The 16708-nt window shown below is 37.4% G+C and overlaps 1 protein-coding gene across 1 annotated transcript in view; it reads right to left on the bottom strand.

Moving 5' to 3' along the window:
- The window catches only part of COL25A1 (collagen type XXV alpha 1 chain), a 301264-nt gene that overhangs the window by 18217 nt on the left and 266339 nt on the right, over positions 1-16708 (bottom strand). The window contains exons 17-28 of the mRNA XM_035543627.1: positions 16522-16584; positions 15655-15723; positions 14709-14753; positions 12641-12685; positions 12018-12095; positions 9523-9546; positions 8038-8082; positions 6298-6342; positions 5949-6029; positions 5108-5170; positions 3202-3252; positions 2812-2838 (exon numbers count right to left, since the gene is read on the bottom strand). Of these exons, the coding sequence (XP_035399520.1) occupies positions 2812-2838; positions 3202-3252; positions 5108-5170; positions 5949-6029; positions 6298-6342; positions 8038-8082; positions 9523-9546; positions 12018-12095; positions 12641-12685; positions 14709-14753; positions 15655-15723; positions 16522-16584 (636 nt within the window). The remainder of the gene's footprint in view (positions 1-2811; positions 2839-3201; positions 3253-5107; positions 5171-5948; positions 6030-6297; positions 6343-8037; positions 8083-9522; positions 9547-12017; positions 12096-12640; positions 12686-14708; positions 14754-15654; positions 15724-16521; positions 16585-16708) is intronic.

The raw sequence follows: 16708 nt of genomic DNA, 5'->3' as shown, positions 1-16708 counted from the left end.
GTACATAATTCTTGAAAATATTCATCGGAGGGGTTTTGGTCTCTTTGGGTCAACTAAATCTCTTTCCGTTTTACGACTAGCAATGTGATCACATGGAGCAATCCTCATGCTTAAAAAATTAGAAATGAGCACTTTCCATGTGGAAAAAATGAAGTTTTTTTTTTTTTTTTTTTTTTTTTTTTTAGCGTGCTTTCAAATACACAAAGTAAGCGCAAAAGTATTTTCTCTTTTTGTCAACCTATATTTTAAGAACCATAACATTTCCATGAAAAAATATGTTGTTTTTTAGGACCTTCACTTCCAAGAACAAGGCAAAAGGAAGAATCCAGCACTCCTAATGAATTAGGGGAAAAAAAAAAATAACTCCCTAAGCCAATTTTTAACTTTGCTTAGTTAGACCTCTCCATTTTTTTCCTGCAGAAGTGCAGAGAAATAATAACTGAAGATGTGGGGAAGACAGGAAGATTCCCTATTCAACGCAAACACCATACAACACTTAAATAACAAAATGATTAATGTAATGGGGTTGATGGCATCCTTATGACACTGAACACTTTCAACTGACACATAAAATAAACCTGACAGCACTGGGTGTTACAGGACATTACTTCAGACAATTGCACAGATTCTGAGTAGAACAAAACAAGACTGATACTCTGCTCTATCATGGTATGTGTGCTTTTGAGTAAACCAGAGTTGTTCATCGAAAATAGAAAGAGAAGTTTGTGACTTGTACTGAGATTGAATAGGTTTGGGGTTTTTTACTTACTGGAAGACCAAGGGGCCCTCTGTCACCCTTTTGACCTGGTTCACCCTTCAATCCTTTAAGACCATTTAACCCTGGTTCACCCTAAACGTAAAAGTATAAATGCCAATTTTTTGGTGCTATAACGGGTGTTTAAGCGGGATAGAAGAAGCCAGTCTCAGAAACAGCCGCAAATTCCAGTTTAAAACAAGGACAAAAATTCAACCTTCTTGGCCTGCTGGCAATCTACATGCAGCTACAGTCTTGTGCCAAGATACCTGGGAGGTATCTGCTGGAGATTTCAAGTCTCTGTGAAAAAATCTACCAGAAACTTATGAGTAACAGAATCTTTTGATTCTTTTCCTAATAATTATCACTATCTTTAGGTAATTTGAATTAAGTGTGAGTTTCAGGGTTTTGTGGAATTTCCTCAAATCCCACAATCCACCCCATACAGGTAATTCAAACTGAAAGAAAACTTTCTGAAAAACAAGCCTCAAAACTTAAGGCTTTACAGTGGGATCTCCTGAAAAGTATGTTTTGTAAGGAAGCTGTATTATTCCAAACTGGAATTTGCAGCAAAATCTCGTATAAAGATATTTTAAACCTTTAAGCATATATAATTAAACAGAAACAAATTAAAAGCAGCAGTATACATTATACAACATGATGCTGTTTTCGAGGTTTATAGTTTCTGTTCTCATATAGAGAGGTTTAACCAACATAAGAAATGTCACTTGTCTTGTTGTGATTGTTAAATTATGCATAGGCTATTACATTAAACATTAGTAAGAGGATAATGGTGGGCATGTGATTACTAATAAATCATTCTCACATCACAAAAAACTATGCCAGCATGAGGGCTGCCCAGTCAAAAAGGGTATTGACCGTGCCTGCCTCTTTTGGGAAACAGAAATATGTGCATTTTTCATACGGGCTGCTCCCCATGGACTTGTTCCTTGGCTTCCCTTTGATGTATTATGTTACATTATATCATATACATTTAAAATAAAATTCAGAATAGAATCTAGTCTGCTGCCTTAAGTAACTCCAGACATCTACTGACTTTGCGCCCTAAGTAGCCGTTTCTTCATTCCTCTTCCATTTGACTCAATGTGACTTTCAGAGCAGTAGCACCGAAAATGCTGAAAGTTTGGAAACAGACCTGAGAAATCTCAGAAAAGCCTGGGTGTCAGGCCAAAAGCCTGAGGTAAGGCAGGTCTGGTGGAACAGATCTGACTTCAAAAAATGATTTATGACTCTAGCTTCTTGTGCCAAGGTAATACAAACAGTCTCATAACGAGTCAAGCCTGTGAAGATTTTCTGTCTCACACCTTAAAAAAGAACACACTAAAAACTAAATGAAAAAACCCTCCTCTTCTTATTTTTTGGGGGGAAGTTGTATGTGATTAGGGAGCCATAATGATTAAAATGATCATGCTCGATAGCAACACTAGCTCTAATGAATGCTTATAGAGTCCTTACAATGTATCTTCATGTACTATGCTGTATAAAACATTCAAATATTATTGAAAACCTGCCCAATCAGGGATTCTAGGTTGGAAAACAAGAAGATACACATATAAGATTGTGGCAGGGAACTTGTGTAATGTGTGAAGGAACTGGTCAGAAAAGTACATGGCATGAAAGAAAGTTTTCATACTGGAAGAAGAAGGACAGGCAAGAGATCATAAAGGAAGAAGCGTTTATCTGACTTCATTTGCTGAGTGAATATCACACTTCTACATTCAAAAGTAACTCCAATTGCAATTGGAATGGTAACTTGCCCACAAATGGGAAACTACTTTAGTGCCGCACCACAGTTACCCTTAAGAGAATCAGATTTCAGCCAATGTTCAGAAGAAATACTAACAAGAAGAAATCACAGAAAATTTAAAATCTTTTAAGCTATCTGTCAATATTAAACTCTGCTTTAAGGTTTAAGAATATCAGAAACATTTATTAAATGAGAGATCAGACAAAACATTGCTGCATTCATTAAAGAACAAAGCACGGCACTTCACAGACATCAAGAGCACGTCTATTCAAGACAGCCATTAATTTACCTTTGGGCCAGGCAGACCATGAGGTCCCTGAAAATAAAGATACCGTGTTCAATTACAAAAACACGCCACAAGTTTTTAAAAGAGTTTGCTTCTCTATATGGGTGCAAATTGCATCTGTATTTTTGTCCTTGCAAATGAAATGCAGCTGCCAATAAAGCAACTGTAAACACCTGATTTAGAGAATAAACCAGACCACTAGCATGTTTACACCAGCATAGGCAGGTGCAATTTGTTTCTTCACTTCATAAGAACTTTAAGACATGTAGAAAAGGTCCTAAATTAGGTCCCTCTCTGATGGTCGTATACTCTCAAAGCACTTCAGTTAAGTAGGCATTAAAATGAGAAGAGGGTTTAAAACCTTCCCAGCCCCTCTCTTCCTCCCAGACTTACCATGGGGCCTGGAGGACCATGTGGCCCTGGTGGTCCAGGTGGTCCTATGATCTACAGATAAACAACAACATTAAATCATGCACAGTAAAGAACTCCCCCACAAATACCAAAACTCAGACTGATCCTTCTTCTGTTGGCGAGCACTTAGAAACACAGCAATGCAACAGTGCACGATAGCATATCTAGAAAGGGTTTTAGGAATGGGAATTATTTTGATTTGAAAGACAGGGTACCTGAAGTGTAGAACTGCCTGTGCCATATGGCAAGACGCCTGTCTCCTGATTCTTGCTCCTAGGCTTTAAGATATACTTCAGAACACCATGGGGAAAAACCATCTCTAAAGTGGTACCGAGCTTGAACTTTTTATATTTTATGATACGTACTCCTTAGCTATCTCTATACTACATAATCTACGGGAGCGGAAGAAGCTGATGCGTGAGTTTATTCCTCTCAGATAATGATGAATGGAAAAAAGTTACTAAACAATTCAAGCTAGGGTTTGGCACATTTTCAAGACTGCCCTTTGTCTCTCCTTTTATTCTACTTAGCCCACTTGTTCCAAGAATTCCCTGAAGTCATTAAAAGAGGTAATCAAGTTGCTCAGCATTTAGTGCATGCATATTTTGTGCTGTTTTTCTGTATTCCTAACAAATCCATGGCAGAGAATTTCACGATGACGTTTACAGTTCAGTATCACCTCTCTCCCTGGATTTAACCCCAAAGGGCTGTTATTGTAACCTGCAAGGTGGGAGCAGGGATGCTAAAACAGGTCTCCAGTCTGATGCTAAGCCCCTCTGCTCCACAGACTGCTTGCGATAACAGTTACGACAAAAGAAGCTTTCAAATGCAAGACAGAGAGATTCTACTGTCTGTGGAGTCTCCTGAAAATGGAAGGCCTTCTTTTGAGAGAAATCAAGCAGAACAAGGTGAATGAGTTAGCAAATTAATTTGTAACAGATTATTTTCATTTCAGAGAAGGAGACTCAGACACTGAAGAGATACAGGGTTCCCAGTGTCCTGTGATGACAGAGGGTAACCTCTTTCATTCCTCAGAGCTATGTTTCCAAATACTCAGTGCATGTCACCATAGACAAGGTAGTTAACTTACTGTGCTCTGATAATGTTACTCATTCATATCACAAGGGTATTGTTTTAATTTGTTTGTTGTTTGTTTGTTTGTTTTAAATGCCTTTACAATGATTTGAAAATCAAGAAGATAGCTGGTCCTGGAAAACTTACATATGTGAATAATGTTACTCACAAGTGGACAAGCACAGAATAACAACACATTTTCACAGGTGTATTAATTCCATTAAAATTATACAGAAAATTATGCAGGAAGTATGCATAAAATTAGGAACAGATATCTGCAAGATCAGAACTTCCCCCTCTAACAATTTGATACTGTGGCCAGTGATATCAAGAAAGCTTTTATCTTTGGTTGCATGTCACATTCCTCCTGACATCACTGAAGCCAGTCTAGTCTAGTTCTCACTGGACTTTCTTAGGTCTGCGGAATACAAGGTGTTGAGATAGATTTGGTTTTTGTTTTTATTAGATTTATCGTTTTTTCTTATCTTGCAAAGCATTTATCTTTGATTACAGAACCAGAAGGCTTTCACTGAACTGAGCAGGACTGTTGTTTATGAGGGAATAGAACTGAAAAGAACTAAATCTGTGGCATTTCTTAAACCCTATTTAGCTCTATGACCAGAAGGCCTTTTATTTTGAAAAGAGCAGGGACTCTAATTACATAACGAACAAAAATATTACGAAATTTCCAGCACAGGAACCATCAAGAATATCAGGAAAGATCAGCCTTGAATATGAAATGTTCTTCAGATTTAAAGGCTAGAGAACCATTTCTGGACTACTATGTCCACTGCAACAATACACTGAGACTTACTGAAGGGCCTTGGGCACCAGGCAAACCAGCATCTCCTTTTTCACCTTTCATACCATTGGCTCCCTACAAAACCATTCAATAAAACAGCATTTATAAACAGTTTTAATCTTATTAGTAACCAATATAGAAACAATAATTTGTTTAATAAAATCTTAATTTTATGGAAATAATAATACAACACACATATAGTTGTGTTTTTGTTCTTGTTGTTGTTTTCAATTTTGATGTCTCCAGTAATAACTGTTAACAAATGTAAAGGTATGCTTTTATGTTGGCAGCTATCAGTTGCGGCAAGGTATTTTTGAGAAGTCCTTCAGTTGCACTCAATTCATGATATATTGTACTATGGATATGTTTTTGGAACTGTTTTTATTTTTAATGAGAAATTTCATTTGTATACATATACATAGAGGAATAATACAGCTTATGAATATTTATGTATTTTCTCTCTCTCCTCAATTTAAAATTCTTCACAATTCATCTGAAATTCATCCTGACAACTGTTCAAAACATTTCCTTTCTCCTGAACTTTACCAAATCTACGTTTGCCCAAGTTGTCTTATATATTACAACTATTAAAAGAGAGATGCAAATCTGATCAGCATGCCAACTAATTTCTGTCTTTCCAGAGCAGTATTTTGTTTGACCATAAATAGAATGAGAATTTCTGAAAATGTTACACCTCCTCCTAGGATAGATGCAGAACAATCTCAGAATTTTTCTTCCCTGTGCCTTCTCTCCTAATCTGCAATTTATCAGCACTGTTTTAAGTTCATGATAGTGGAAGAGATTCAAAATACAAGTATTTTAGCTAAAATTAATTTTTTTTTTTCATACTCACTGGCAAGCCAGGAAGTCCAATTCCTCCCTTTTCTCCAGGCATTCCGGGTTCACCCATATCTCCTTTTGATCCTTTAGGACCCTAAAATGCATATTTATTCAGCAAGTTATTTGTAAAAACAGATAAATTGACAGAATACTAGTTTTGATCCTAACAAACAGAATAAATCATTTTGTGAGTTGGACTTTGTTATTAATGTGTAGCAACACAACCGTTAGGCGACCACAGGTTGTGCAGCAACATGATAATGATCATAAGATTATGTAATCTAAGATACAATTTGGGATCAAAGAAATAATCCCCTGAAATATGCCATGGTTGTTCACATGAACCAGTCTATGTGGTTTACCTGCTCCCCATCAACTCCTGGAACTCCTGGGGATCCTGGTTCACCCTGCAAAAGGTAAAGTGGAATTGAAATATTATTCCCTGATTGTCCCAGACATTAATGGAAACAACAGTGCTAAATTAACTAAATTAATCAATAATGTCTGAGATCAATAAATAGTCATAATTAACAACAACAAAACCAGAGAACACCATATATACAATACCTGCATGTGACATTGAATAAATAGCCCTGCTGATTAGGCCAGTACGTAAACTTTGGGTTGTATAAAGATCAGAAAAATATGCAAGAAAGAAAGAAAAAAGAAGAAACCTCAAGAGGCTGCTGAAGAAAACTCAGTACATTGGGAACTTTGTCAGTTACTGAAATAAATATGGAATCATGGTCCTTGATATATGTAGGGCTGGAAGATAGTTAATGTGGTCTTTCCCTGGCTAATATAAATCACCCAGGGAAGGAGTTCACATTCACAACATTGCCCTTTGCACTGGTCCCTGAATAGCGTCCTCCATGGGAGCAACTTATATTGATGGGGATAGATTATAATATTGAAAACAAACTCCCGTAAGTTTGAATTCTGCTTTATGTCATTAATTTTGAATGGGAATGATCATCCAGATGAAGGAAGACAGCATATGCCCCAGTTCAACTCCTCTGTGTTTTACAGCACACTCTAGGCTGCAGAAATGCTTTGTGCTGAGTACAGCCTAATGTAGAAATCCATTCCTGCACGCTTAACTGTGTATTCCATTACCGGTTTTTACGTAGAAGATAGGATCTGGTTTCTTATGATTTCTCAGAACAATTAACATTTATAATGTGATGTATTTATACATGATACCATGGATAAAGCATAAAATTCAAATGAATAGTATTGTTGCTGAAGAAACATGTATCTGCTATTGGAAGAGCTTAGAGCCACTGACAGAAGAAATGACAAATTCAGAATTTAAGAAATAGGAGAATTATCCCAACTAATGTAAAAACAATATAAGGGTTGCACTGCTTACAGCACTTGTGTGGTGTTGTTTTTCTTTTTTTTTCTTCTTTTTTTTTTTTAAGTGTAGGCAAATTTATTAAATTTTATAGAACAGTGCAGCATATGGTATTCATTGTCTCTGTGTGGGCTGCTCACTAACAGTTCTGGTACTAAGCACAGCCTCAGCCAGGTGGGGTTAGCAGGCTTGGATTTGCAGCCAGACTCCTGCCCACATGTGCATGTTTTAATTTTTACAGAGACTAGAAAATATTGTGTTTATTTGGGTGGGCATCCCTGTAATATAAAAGCTGCATTTACATGCACTTGTAGTGTGGCCAAGCAGCTCCTTGCACACACCATTTTGCCTGCCTCACTCCCACCCAGGCAGAAGCAATGTACAGGAGAGACTGGCTGGTTGTGTGGCTACGTTTTGCAAATACACAGGATACTCTGCAGCAGAAGTCCTGAGGATCAGCCCTAGTGCAGATCCAGAGGAAAGATGCTTCTGCCCTGTTTCAGTACCAATTAATTTTGCTGATTCTCAACTGAGCATCTGTGTGTGGCAACAAATCAAAGCACCTGCTCTGAAAGGCTACATTTCAAATTGCCAGGGTGCAAAGCTTGAAGCCTGCCATATTCTAAAAAATTACAGGTAAGTATACTATACCGGAAAGCTCCAGGTACATGTGTGCACACATCAGTGAGAGAAATAGAAAATACCTCCACTCTTAAAGTACAGTGGGTAAAATAAGGAAGATCACCTTTGGACCTTGCAGCCCTTGGGGTCCCGGTGGTCCTGGTGGGCCCTAAGAAGAAACATGTAAGCCTGTTAACTTTTAAATAAATTGCTGAAAGGCTTGGCACGTAAACACAGGCTGAATGTTAATATAGGTACCTTAACAACGTGGGTTAGATCACACAAGGGGAACCAAGACTTGTTATGAACAAGTTGTTAATCTATGGCAACTCTCAACAGGGGGGTACTACTTAAAACTATTAAAATAACAGTGCACTTGATACTTTATAATAAAGTCCTGCTGCCCGCACTGATGAAATGGCAAAGCTCCTCTTAGTGGCAGGGAGATCAAAATTCACCTCGGCCGCATTTAACAACATTCATGCCCTAATACAATACAATCCAAAGTCAGGAGAAATCTTCTACTGATTGCAAAGAGGGTTCTGCTAAAAGATGCTAAGTGTTTTAGTGGATTCTCAGTGCTTCAGGAAATTGCTATAGAGTAAGTTGCAACCATTTCTTTCATTTCTGTCTAAGGCCGTGGATGCAATATCAGGGTGATCTGGATGGTGCACAGTGGGTGGTGCTTTTTTTGGGGGGAGGGGGTTGTTTTTCTTAAGAAATAAAAATAAAAAAATCCCCTCCATTAACACAGTGAGAGTATTTGTACAGAAGGGAAAGTAGGACTAACAGATATCTTACAAAGAAGAACTTGAAACAAAAAGAAGGAAATTATTTGCTTATACCAAGTTTGGAGCTTTAAGGGAAGGCTGACCCTGAAATATCATAAGCATCTCTTGGTGTCAGTATTTTCAGAAGTTGCTTCTGGCCTAGTATGGCTAAACCTCCCATAGAAAACTGTCTGGGGTAAGAGCACTGGAACTGGAATCCTCTGCAGATTCAGGGTACAGGTACTGAAAAAATTATATTTATTACTGAGTTCCAATAACATGGGACAAGAGAATTCCCCATACTTGGGCTTTGTACTTAGCTTGACTTACAGTTTCCTGAGATGGGTATTTTTCATAAAATAATTTGCATCTGATCTGAAAGCTCCCACATAAAGTTTGTTCCCAATCCAATCTAAAAGATCTTTATTTCTACCCTAAAAATAGGGTGGATAAGAGAAAATCATTTGGCACTCAAATCCTGCTTCTTGTTTTTGCTGGACCCCTATGTAGACACACAGAGATGAGAACATACACCAAGAAGTCCAAAGCAGTTAATCTGCCTAGATGTATATCTACAGAAATACTGTGCTCTTTATTTTCCTGGTCTCTCACATTGACTGAAGTTTTGCCATTATTTCATCAGGAGCAGAACTGGGTCCATTGTTGAAGGGCTTTCAACAATGTACTGTCTGACAGGGGAACACTGAGAAAATAAATTCATGTCATGATGAGCTGGGTCAACATCCAATGAAGACGTGTCCTGAACTGGCAGAATTATGAACATGCTATGACATAAAGGAGACATTCTACAACACATTAAGTCATGCAATAGGAATTACCGTGACAGTGAGGGTGGCAATCCTCTGTTGGTAAAATGTATTAACAAGAGACACCGTTACCAGAGTTGAACAAGTATATAAATTGTTCTGCCTATTACAATTATTATCTCTACAAAACCTATGCTGCATCTCAGGAGACATCATGTCTCCAGAAAATAAGAGTAAAGCCATGTTATTTTTAACTCTCAGTGTTGTACTGACTGTTTGGACTCTATGGGAATCAGGATTTTAGATACATGAAGATTGTAGATTTCTGTAAAATTCAGGAGATCAAATAAGTGATGACTAAACAGTAAAATCATACAAAGAGTCTTCCAAAAGATTTTTAAACACTAAGAAAAAAATCTCTTAACAGATAGCCTTAATAAAATATCTTTTGCATTTCAATATGTTTATGGAAACATATGAAGAAATTTAAAAACAGTGAAAAATTCAGTTTATGTACATATGGAAACCTAAAATAAACATTGCAAATTAATGTTAGCATGTTCACACAGACAAGCTCATTTTCATCAGCACACTCGGATTTTAATATCGAAAGTATCTGATCCTGTAGTTCCTACAAAGGCTAAACTCTTGCAGATACTGCCTTTTGCCTTAGGAAATTCTGAAGAATACTCCCGAAGAGCAATTTCAATTGAGACACGTTTTGTAACTGGTCCTCCAAGTGAAGGCCACATGCGCTCAGCAGGGGTCTTGTTCAAACTATGAAGATAATTTTAAGATCATGATTTTCAGTGCTGATGGACTCAGATGTCTTATTCTGCACTGACACAGGAAATTGAGCAGGAGGCACAAGGCAGAGTAACTAAATTGTTCTGAAGCTTTTAGGCTGCTTGATGATTTATTGCTAAACTCTAAAAAAATGCAGACAGTTCAGATCTTGCAATCTCTTGTGAACTTCTTAAATCAGCAGGACAAATTCTGTGCAAGGTCACAGTTCACTGCTGAGCACTGTAAGTGCTCATTACTTTCTATAGGAGAAGCTGCAAATCTCGGAGCCCTTAAGAATTTGGCACCAGGAGACTTAGGAATGGGTGCTTGCCATCTGAAAGGACTGAGGTGGATTTGGCAAGTACATTGTCAACTGATCCTCTATAATCTTACTTACACCATCCTTGCACAGACATTGCCATCAATATCAATTATTTGTTGCCCTGGATCAGAAGGTGATGACATTTGAAATGATTTACAACAGGATAAGGGCCTCCTAATCAGTTTCAACCACTGCAATAGGCTTTAGTCCCTTATTCAGACTTCTTTATGTGCTGCAGCTTTTCTGAGATGCTCTTACACAGCACTTGAGAGTAACATTGATTCCAGTGTGAAGATATAAAGACAGAACACAGGAGATACGGGGGCTAACGTCTCTGGTAAATCTGCCTGATAATATGCAACATTAATTTCAAACTACTTCAGGGATCTAACTCGGAGAATGATTTAAAGGACTGAGAGTTGTGTGTTTGAATTCCCTGAAGAGTAAACCAAATGAGATGGGTATAATGCAGAGCCTCAGAACATGCCTGTGTTGACTTCCCCATAGACTCCACTCACAATGAAAGCGTGGGTTTAGCCTCAACAACATACAGGTTTTTAGATTTTACTGAAGGCAGTGAGATTTTTTTATTTTCAAAAGAGTCTTGAAAACCAAATGACTGGCCAGACATCTATTCACTCCCACCAAGTAAATGCAAGAAAAAGAGTTCAGAGGATTTAGTGAGAAAATGATCAGATGCACAATGAGCCAAATTCTGTCTTCAATTGCACATAAGCAAACCCGTTCATTTTGGTGGAGTTATACTGCAAAGAATTTGCATCTGACTATACTGCAATGCAAATCACCTTGACTGCAATGACATATGTCACCTTGATACTTTGCTTTTATGCAAACACTCATTCACTCTCTTTGTAATCCCACTTTAATCCTCCACACTTTTGTGCACACCAGTCAAAACAGGTTTTCTAGAAATGCACAAATGGGAAGACTGGTGCTTAGTCTATTTAACATACTCAAGTTGCTGATTGAATCCACAGCTTGCTAATGGAGCCATGTGACATGCTTTCCAAATCTCAAATATTCTGCTGTTTGCATTTTATAGGAAGAAGAGAAGGAAAAAGAGAAGAAATGTCAATATTACACTACTTGAACTGAAAAGCAGATGCTTCTGTTGAACCTACGTGGTTTATTGCATGAATCCAGCACTAAGCACCACATCCAGCAATGAATCAGCTTTATCCTCATTAGATGATGTCAATACACTCTATAGGAAATGCAACTAATTCACTCAGCTAAATTGTATCAAGGAAACAGTTTGTCTTACACCAAACAGCAACTCCAGTTTCCAAATACAGAAAGAGATCCCTAATTAATAAACTCAGCAAATCTTTGGGGAAGAAATTGTTCTCATTGCTTACACAGAAAAGAAATACAATGATGTCAAACTGCTTTTTGCCAGATCAGTCTAAGCCATTCCGGCATTGTTGGGTTTACATACCTGAAGAGCTTCATGAATATTGCCATTATAATCAATTATCTCTGTTGCACCTTGATCACCCTTCTGTCCAGGTGGCCCCTGTAATATATTTTTCATAATATTTTTTGAAACACCTGCCAAAGACTACTCTAGATACTACTCTAGAAACTACTGATGCATGCTTTAGCTTGATTATTCTGCACTGAAATTTTGCTGTATTTACAACATATTACTACAAACCACAACAGTTAGCATTAAAAAAAAGATTATTTTTAAAGGAAAACAATTTAAAAAATAAATATAAACATACAGGTCACTAAGTGAATTGTGCTGCAGTGGGAAAGTAAATGAATGAAACCCCTACGCTTAAACACTGAAGCAGTTCCAACACACTAGTTTTGTATTGGCTGTGAACTATGTCAGAACATCTGGCATGTAACTTCCTGCCCATGAACTGTGAACAGCGCACTGCTTCAAACAGTAGTAAGGACTGTAACTCATATTAAAGGCCAGTTAACAACACACGTTCCACCAGAGTCAAGTGGCTGATTTCACCAGATTAACTGGAGTTGCTGCTACAATTTCAGTTCATGATATAGACTGAATTTAAGAGCATAAAGAGCTGAAATGAGAAGTAGACTTACCCTTGGACCTGGAGATCCTGTGTCACCTCTGTCACCTGTATCACCCTATGTAAAAGGGATATTTGAGAACAGATATGATGTCTGACAGTATATTAGGTAGTTATTCCCTTTTAAATATGTTTCTCCTAAATTAACTTTTCAAGTTTAAATGCCTCTAATTATTAATAGAATGCGAATCTTAATTACAACAGAAATTCCTTAAAAATCTGTGTAAGTGACAAGCTGGACAACAATGTACTTGGTTCTATGTAAGTTGTTACTGTGTGCTGTAGTGGTATGGAATAAGAAATACCAAAGACTCAATAGAAGACAGATACCAATTACATAATTAATGTAACTTCTCTATCTTTATTGCACTATTATCAAAAGCTTTAAGAAATAAAGCTAGAGAAATAAAATCACTATCTGATGTCTGAAAGTACCCAGCAACTTCTTCAAAGGTGTGTTTCAAAGTGCACTAACTTTTCTTTCTGTGATCATGACTCCACTAAGTCTCTGAACTGCCCCGGTCCAAGTCCTTGCCTCCCCTACAAACACGTTACTGTCGGCATTAGAGTCCCTTTACTCCCTCACTGTGACAGGTGTAAGATCTTTACCATCTTGCATGCAGCTTTTTCCTCCTGGCCGTTAGTAATATGTTTCAAGTGATGTAGAGAATTTAAAATATGCTTGCATTCATAACCCAACATCCATTGACTATGATTCATTTCACTTCACAGACACTTTTATAAGCAGGTTCTTAAATTTGTATATTACTCAAAATGAATTTGGCTAAATACTGCGTTCTTGCTCCTGTTAAAATCTATAGAACACTGGTACGAAGTTAGGGAAGAATGATTAATTCACCAGTGTTAATAAACAAAATCAGAAAACAAAACTTTCAAGGGGTAATGAAAGAATAAGGAGAGGAGGCTGGTGGCAGGACATAAACGAGTTTGTGCCATCTGCCTTTCCTTTCATTGTTGCCTTGGCAATATCTAGTAAATGTGTCATTGGTGTTGCTCAAAAATGAAGTTCTCAACTACTAGGTTGACTTCTCTGGTCCAAATTTTCAAGACAGTTAGGCCTTTCTTATAAAATGAAAATTAGAAGAGATATCTATTTCTGGAGCATTTGGGAAGTGCCCAGGAACTGAAGGCCAGTGAGAGCCTGATTTACTCTTCTGTTTTCACTCTGAAGTGTTAATCCCCTCATCAGCTCCCTCAATTTACGAAGATTTCTTTTTGGTGGGACACTTACTTAATCATATCCTTAAGCACTGTGAATGGGCTGTTATTCAAGGACCTTTCAAGTACTGCAACCAGTATCCTACCAGCCTACAATATTGTCTTGTCATCTTTATTCTGACAGTAGACTCAAGAACCACTTAAACAAATCTGTTTTCATTTTGCTTTGCCTTCACAATATAACACAGAAGATTCTCCAGTGAGCACAGAATTTGAATAGCGTATGAAATATTACAGAGACATATTTTGTCTCTCTACATACATGTGAATCCACTGTATATAGAGATAAATGGTTGGATGGATAAGTAGATAGACATAAAATAGAAATAATAATAATAGTAATAAAAACAGCTTTGGTTAAATAGTTAAAACAGTAATGTAACCTACAAAACTTGCCTTTGTAGCACTTACTGGCCAGCCTATTTCAGCCTGAAGTCCTTGGAATATTGCTCATTCCTAACCCACCAAAGTTTGGATCCACAAAATTATTGCAAAAACCAATTGAGTCTCCACAGACATAGTCAGAAGTTGGTTCCTGGCATGTGGATGAACTAACCCACATGAGTTATACAGAGAGAAACCAAGTGGCATTGGGAAAAGCAGAGCAGAGTGAAATAGATGTTACAGTAAAAGGAAAAACTAGAATCATAGTGTTTGAAATACAAAAGATTCAATTCTACTAGCTAAAATTGAAAGTCAGAAGGTTTTATTTATAAAGAACACTGCAGAATCTACTACAGTTTCTTTTAAAGAGATAAATGAAGTTCCTGTGAAACATTATAAACTATCATAAATATCATTGTGTTAACCACTCCAGGTAAGACAGTTTTGTTACTACTGACCTTTGACCCTTTTGGGCCTCTAGATCCAGATTCACCTGTTTTCCCCTGTTCGAGGGAAGATGGGAGATGGACAGGAGAAAAATGATAGAGGAATGGGAGTGCAGAGAAAAAGAAATTAGTAATGACTTAGTATGGAACAGCAAAACCACCCCATTTCATATGATCAGGATCACGAGCCTCTAAAGGCACCGAATTTCACAGCACCCAGAGTAAAATATTCTTTAACACCAGCATGCAAAGGCCACAGATTCCATCCTTCCAAACGAAAAGTAGTATTGGCATTAGTAGATATCATTAACACCGGTTTGCAGGAATGACCTATGTCATTCCATAGCTTCTGAAAAATGATATCCGAATAGTAGAGAAGGTACTTAATTATCCTGAAATAAGGACATTAAAATAAAGTATTATCACAATTTCTTTTCCCAGCAGCTTAGATGAATACAAACTGGCTGGCCAAGAAGCACCGAATCTGCCTTAGTGTGTTCAAGATATATTAGGACAGGAAAACTGATGGTATTGGCTCAGTGGAAAATCGTAAGACAACCCTAAAAAGTAGTTAGAAAGATCTCTTTCTTACAGAATTAGAAAACAGCATGCAAAATGGATTTTCTCTGCAATTAATAGCTATAATGGTCAAAGAGCTCAAACTTTGATGCTGAAAGTTAGGGACGTGAAGGGCGGGGTTTTGCTGATAATAACTTGGCCAACTCCATGACAATGTACATAGATAGTGTCATTACTTTGTAGACCAAACAAGAGTCTATTTAAGCTGCACTTCCACAGCTGTGAACACAAAACTGCCGTTGTATTCTGGACTAGTGCATTTGACATTATTTTTATTTAAAAGCTCATTCACCAATTTTTCATTCTGCTTTTTGGTACAAAAAAATGAGTTTGTAGGTGTAAACCTAACAAAACATTTCCAACATAAAATCAGACTGACCTTTAGTCCAGGAAGTCCAGGTTCACCCCGCTCACCCTTCCCAGGTGGGCCTGCCTCTCCTCTGTCACCCTGTGGAAACAGTGGAAACAGATACACATACATCAGAAAATAATGAGCAGTTTTCACACAGAACTAAGTCAGCATGGTCAAAGAAACCAAACCATCAGAAGAAAACATTTTTGAGCTCATCTACAACTTTCAGTGAGTTGGGGAACTCTCCACTGGGTAAACACAGTAATCTCAAATGTAAAAGAACAGCGCTTTTCTGAATTCCCAAACTATCATACCTAACACAGGTTATTTGTAGGACTCAGAATGTTCTAACTTTGCCACACAGTGGTTTAAAAAACCTGCAAGAAGTATTAAAAAATATCCCTTTTTAATGTATCAGTATGTTCAAGCCCAGCTTGTGCTATCAAAGTTCTAATATCTGCATGCACATTTAAGCCTTTTTCCTAAAAACAGTTATGAAAATATAGTTTCTTCATATAGGCATATTCTGCCTCTTGAACAAATGAATTCTGGGATGCTAACATTAAAAAAAGGCAACTGATGAACTTAAATTATGAATGGTTGTAGAACACGCCTTTGCATTGTTTGAGGGCATCACTACAAAGATGTGTATTTCATAGCACAGGTCCATGAACTATGACTTTCCACATTTCCAGGCACTGTAGATAGCATATTTTAAACTGAACTTTAGATTTCCTGTCCATTTACAAAAATGGATTCTAAGTACTTTATTCATTTTTGGATAAAAATTTTCACACCATTAGCACAATCTCAGCCTCTAATACATGCTAACAAAGTTGAATTTGACTCTGGCTCTAAGGGCTTTGTACCAGAGCATTGACCAACTACCCTTACCTTTGTTCCTGGCAGCCCTGGCAATCCAGGTTCTCCTTGTGGACCAATGAAACCTGGTTCACCCTTTAAAAGCACAGCATGAGAGGAATGTTAGATTATTTATTTAGCAGTACACAATTACGGTAACACAAGTTTCTTTTGGATAGTATTTTCCCTGTATTGTTTACAGCTCTCCTGCTGTGATGCA

Source organism: Cygnus atratus, chromosome 4, assembly GCF_013377495.2.
Source record: "Cygnus atratus isolate AKBS03 ecotype Queensland, Australia chromosome 4, CAtr_DNAZoo_HiC_assembly, whole genome shotgun sequence".
Lineage (NCBI taxonomy): Eukaryota > Metazoa > Chordata > Aves > Anseriformes > Anatidae > Cygnus > Cygnus atratus.
The sequence above is the reverse complement of the archived record's forward strand: the minus strand, read 5'-3'. Positions and strand labels throughout refer to the sequence as shown.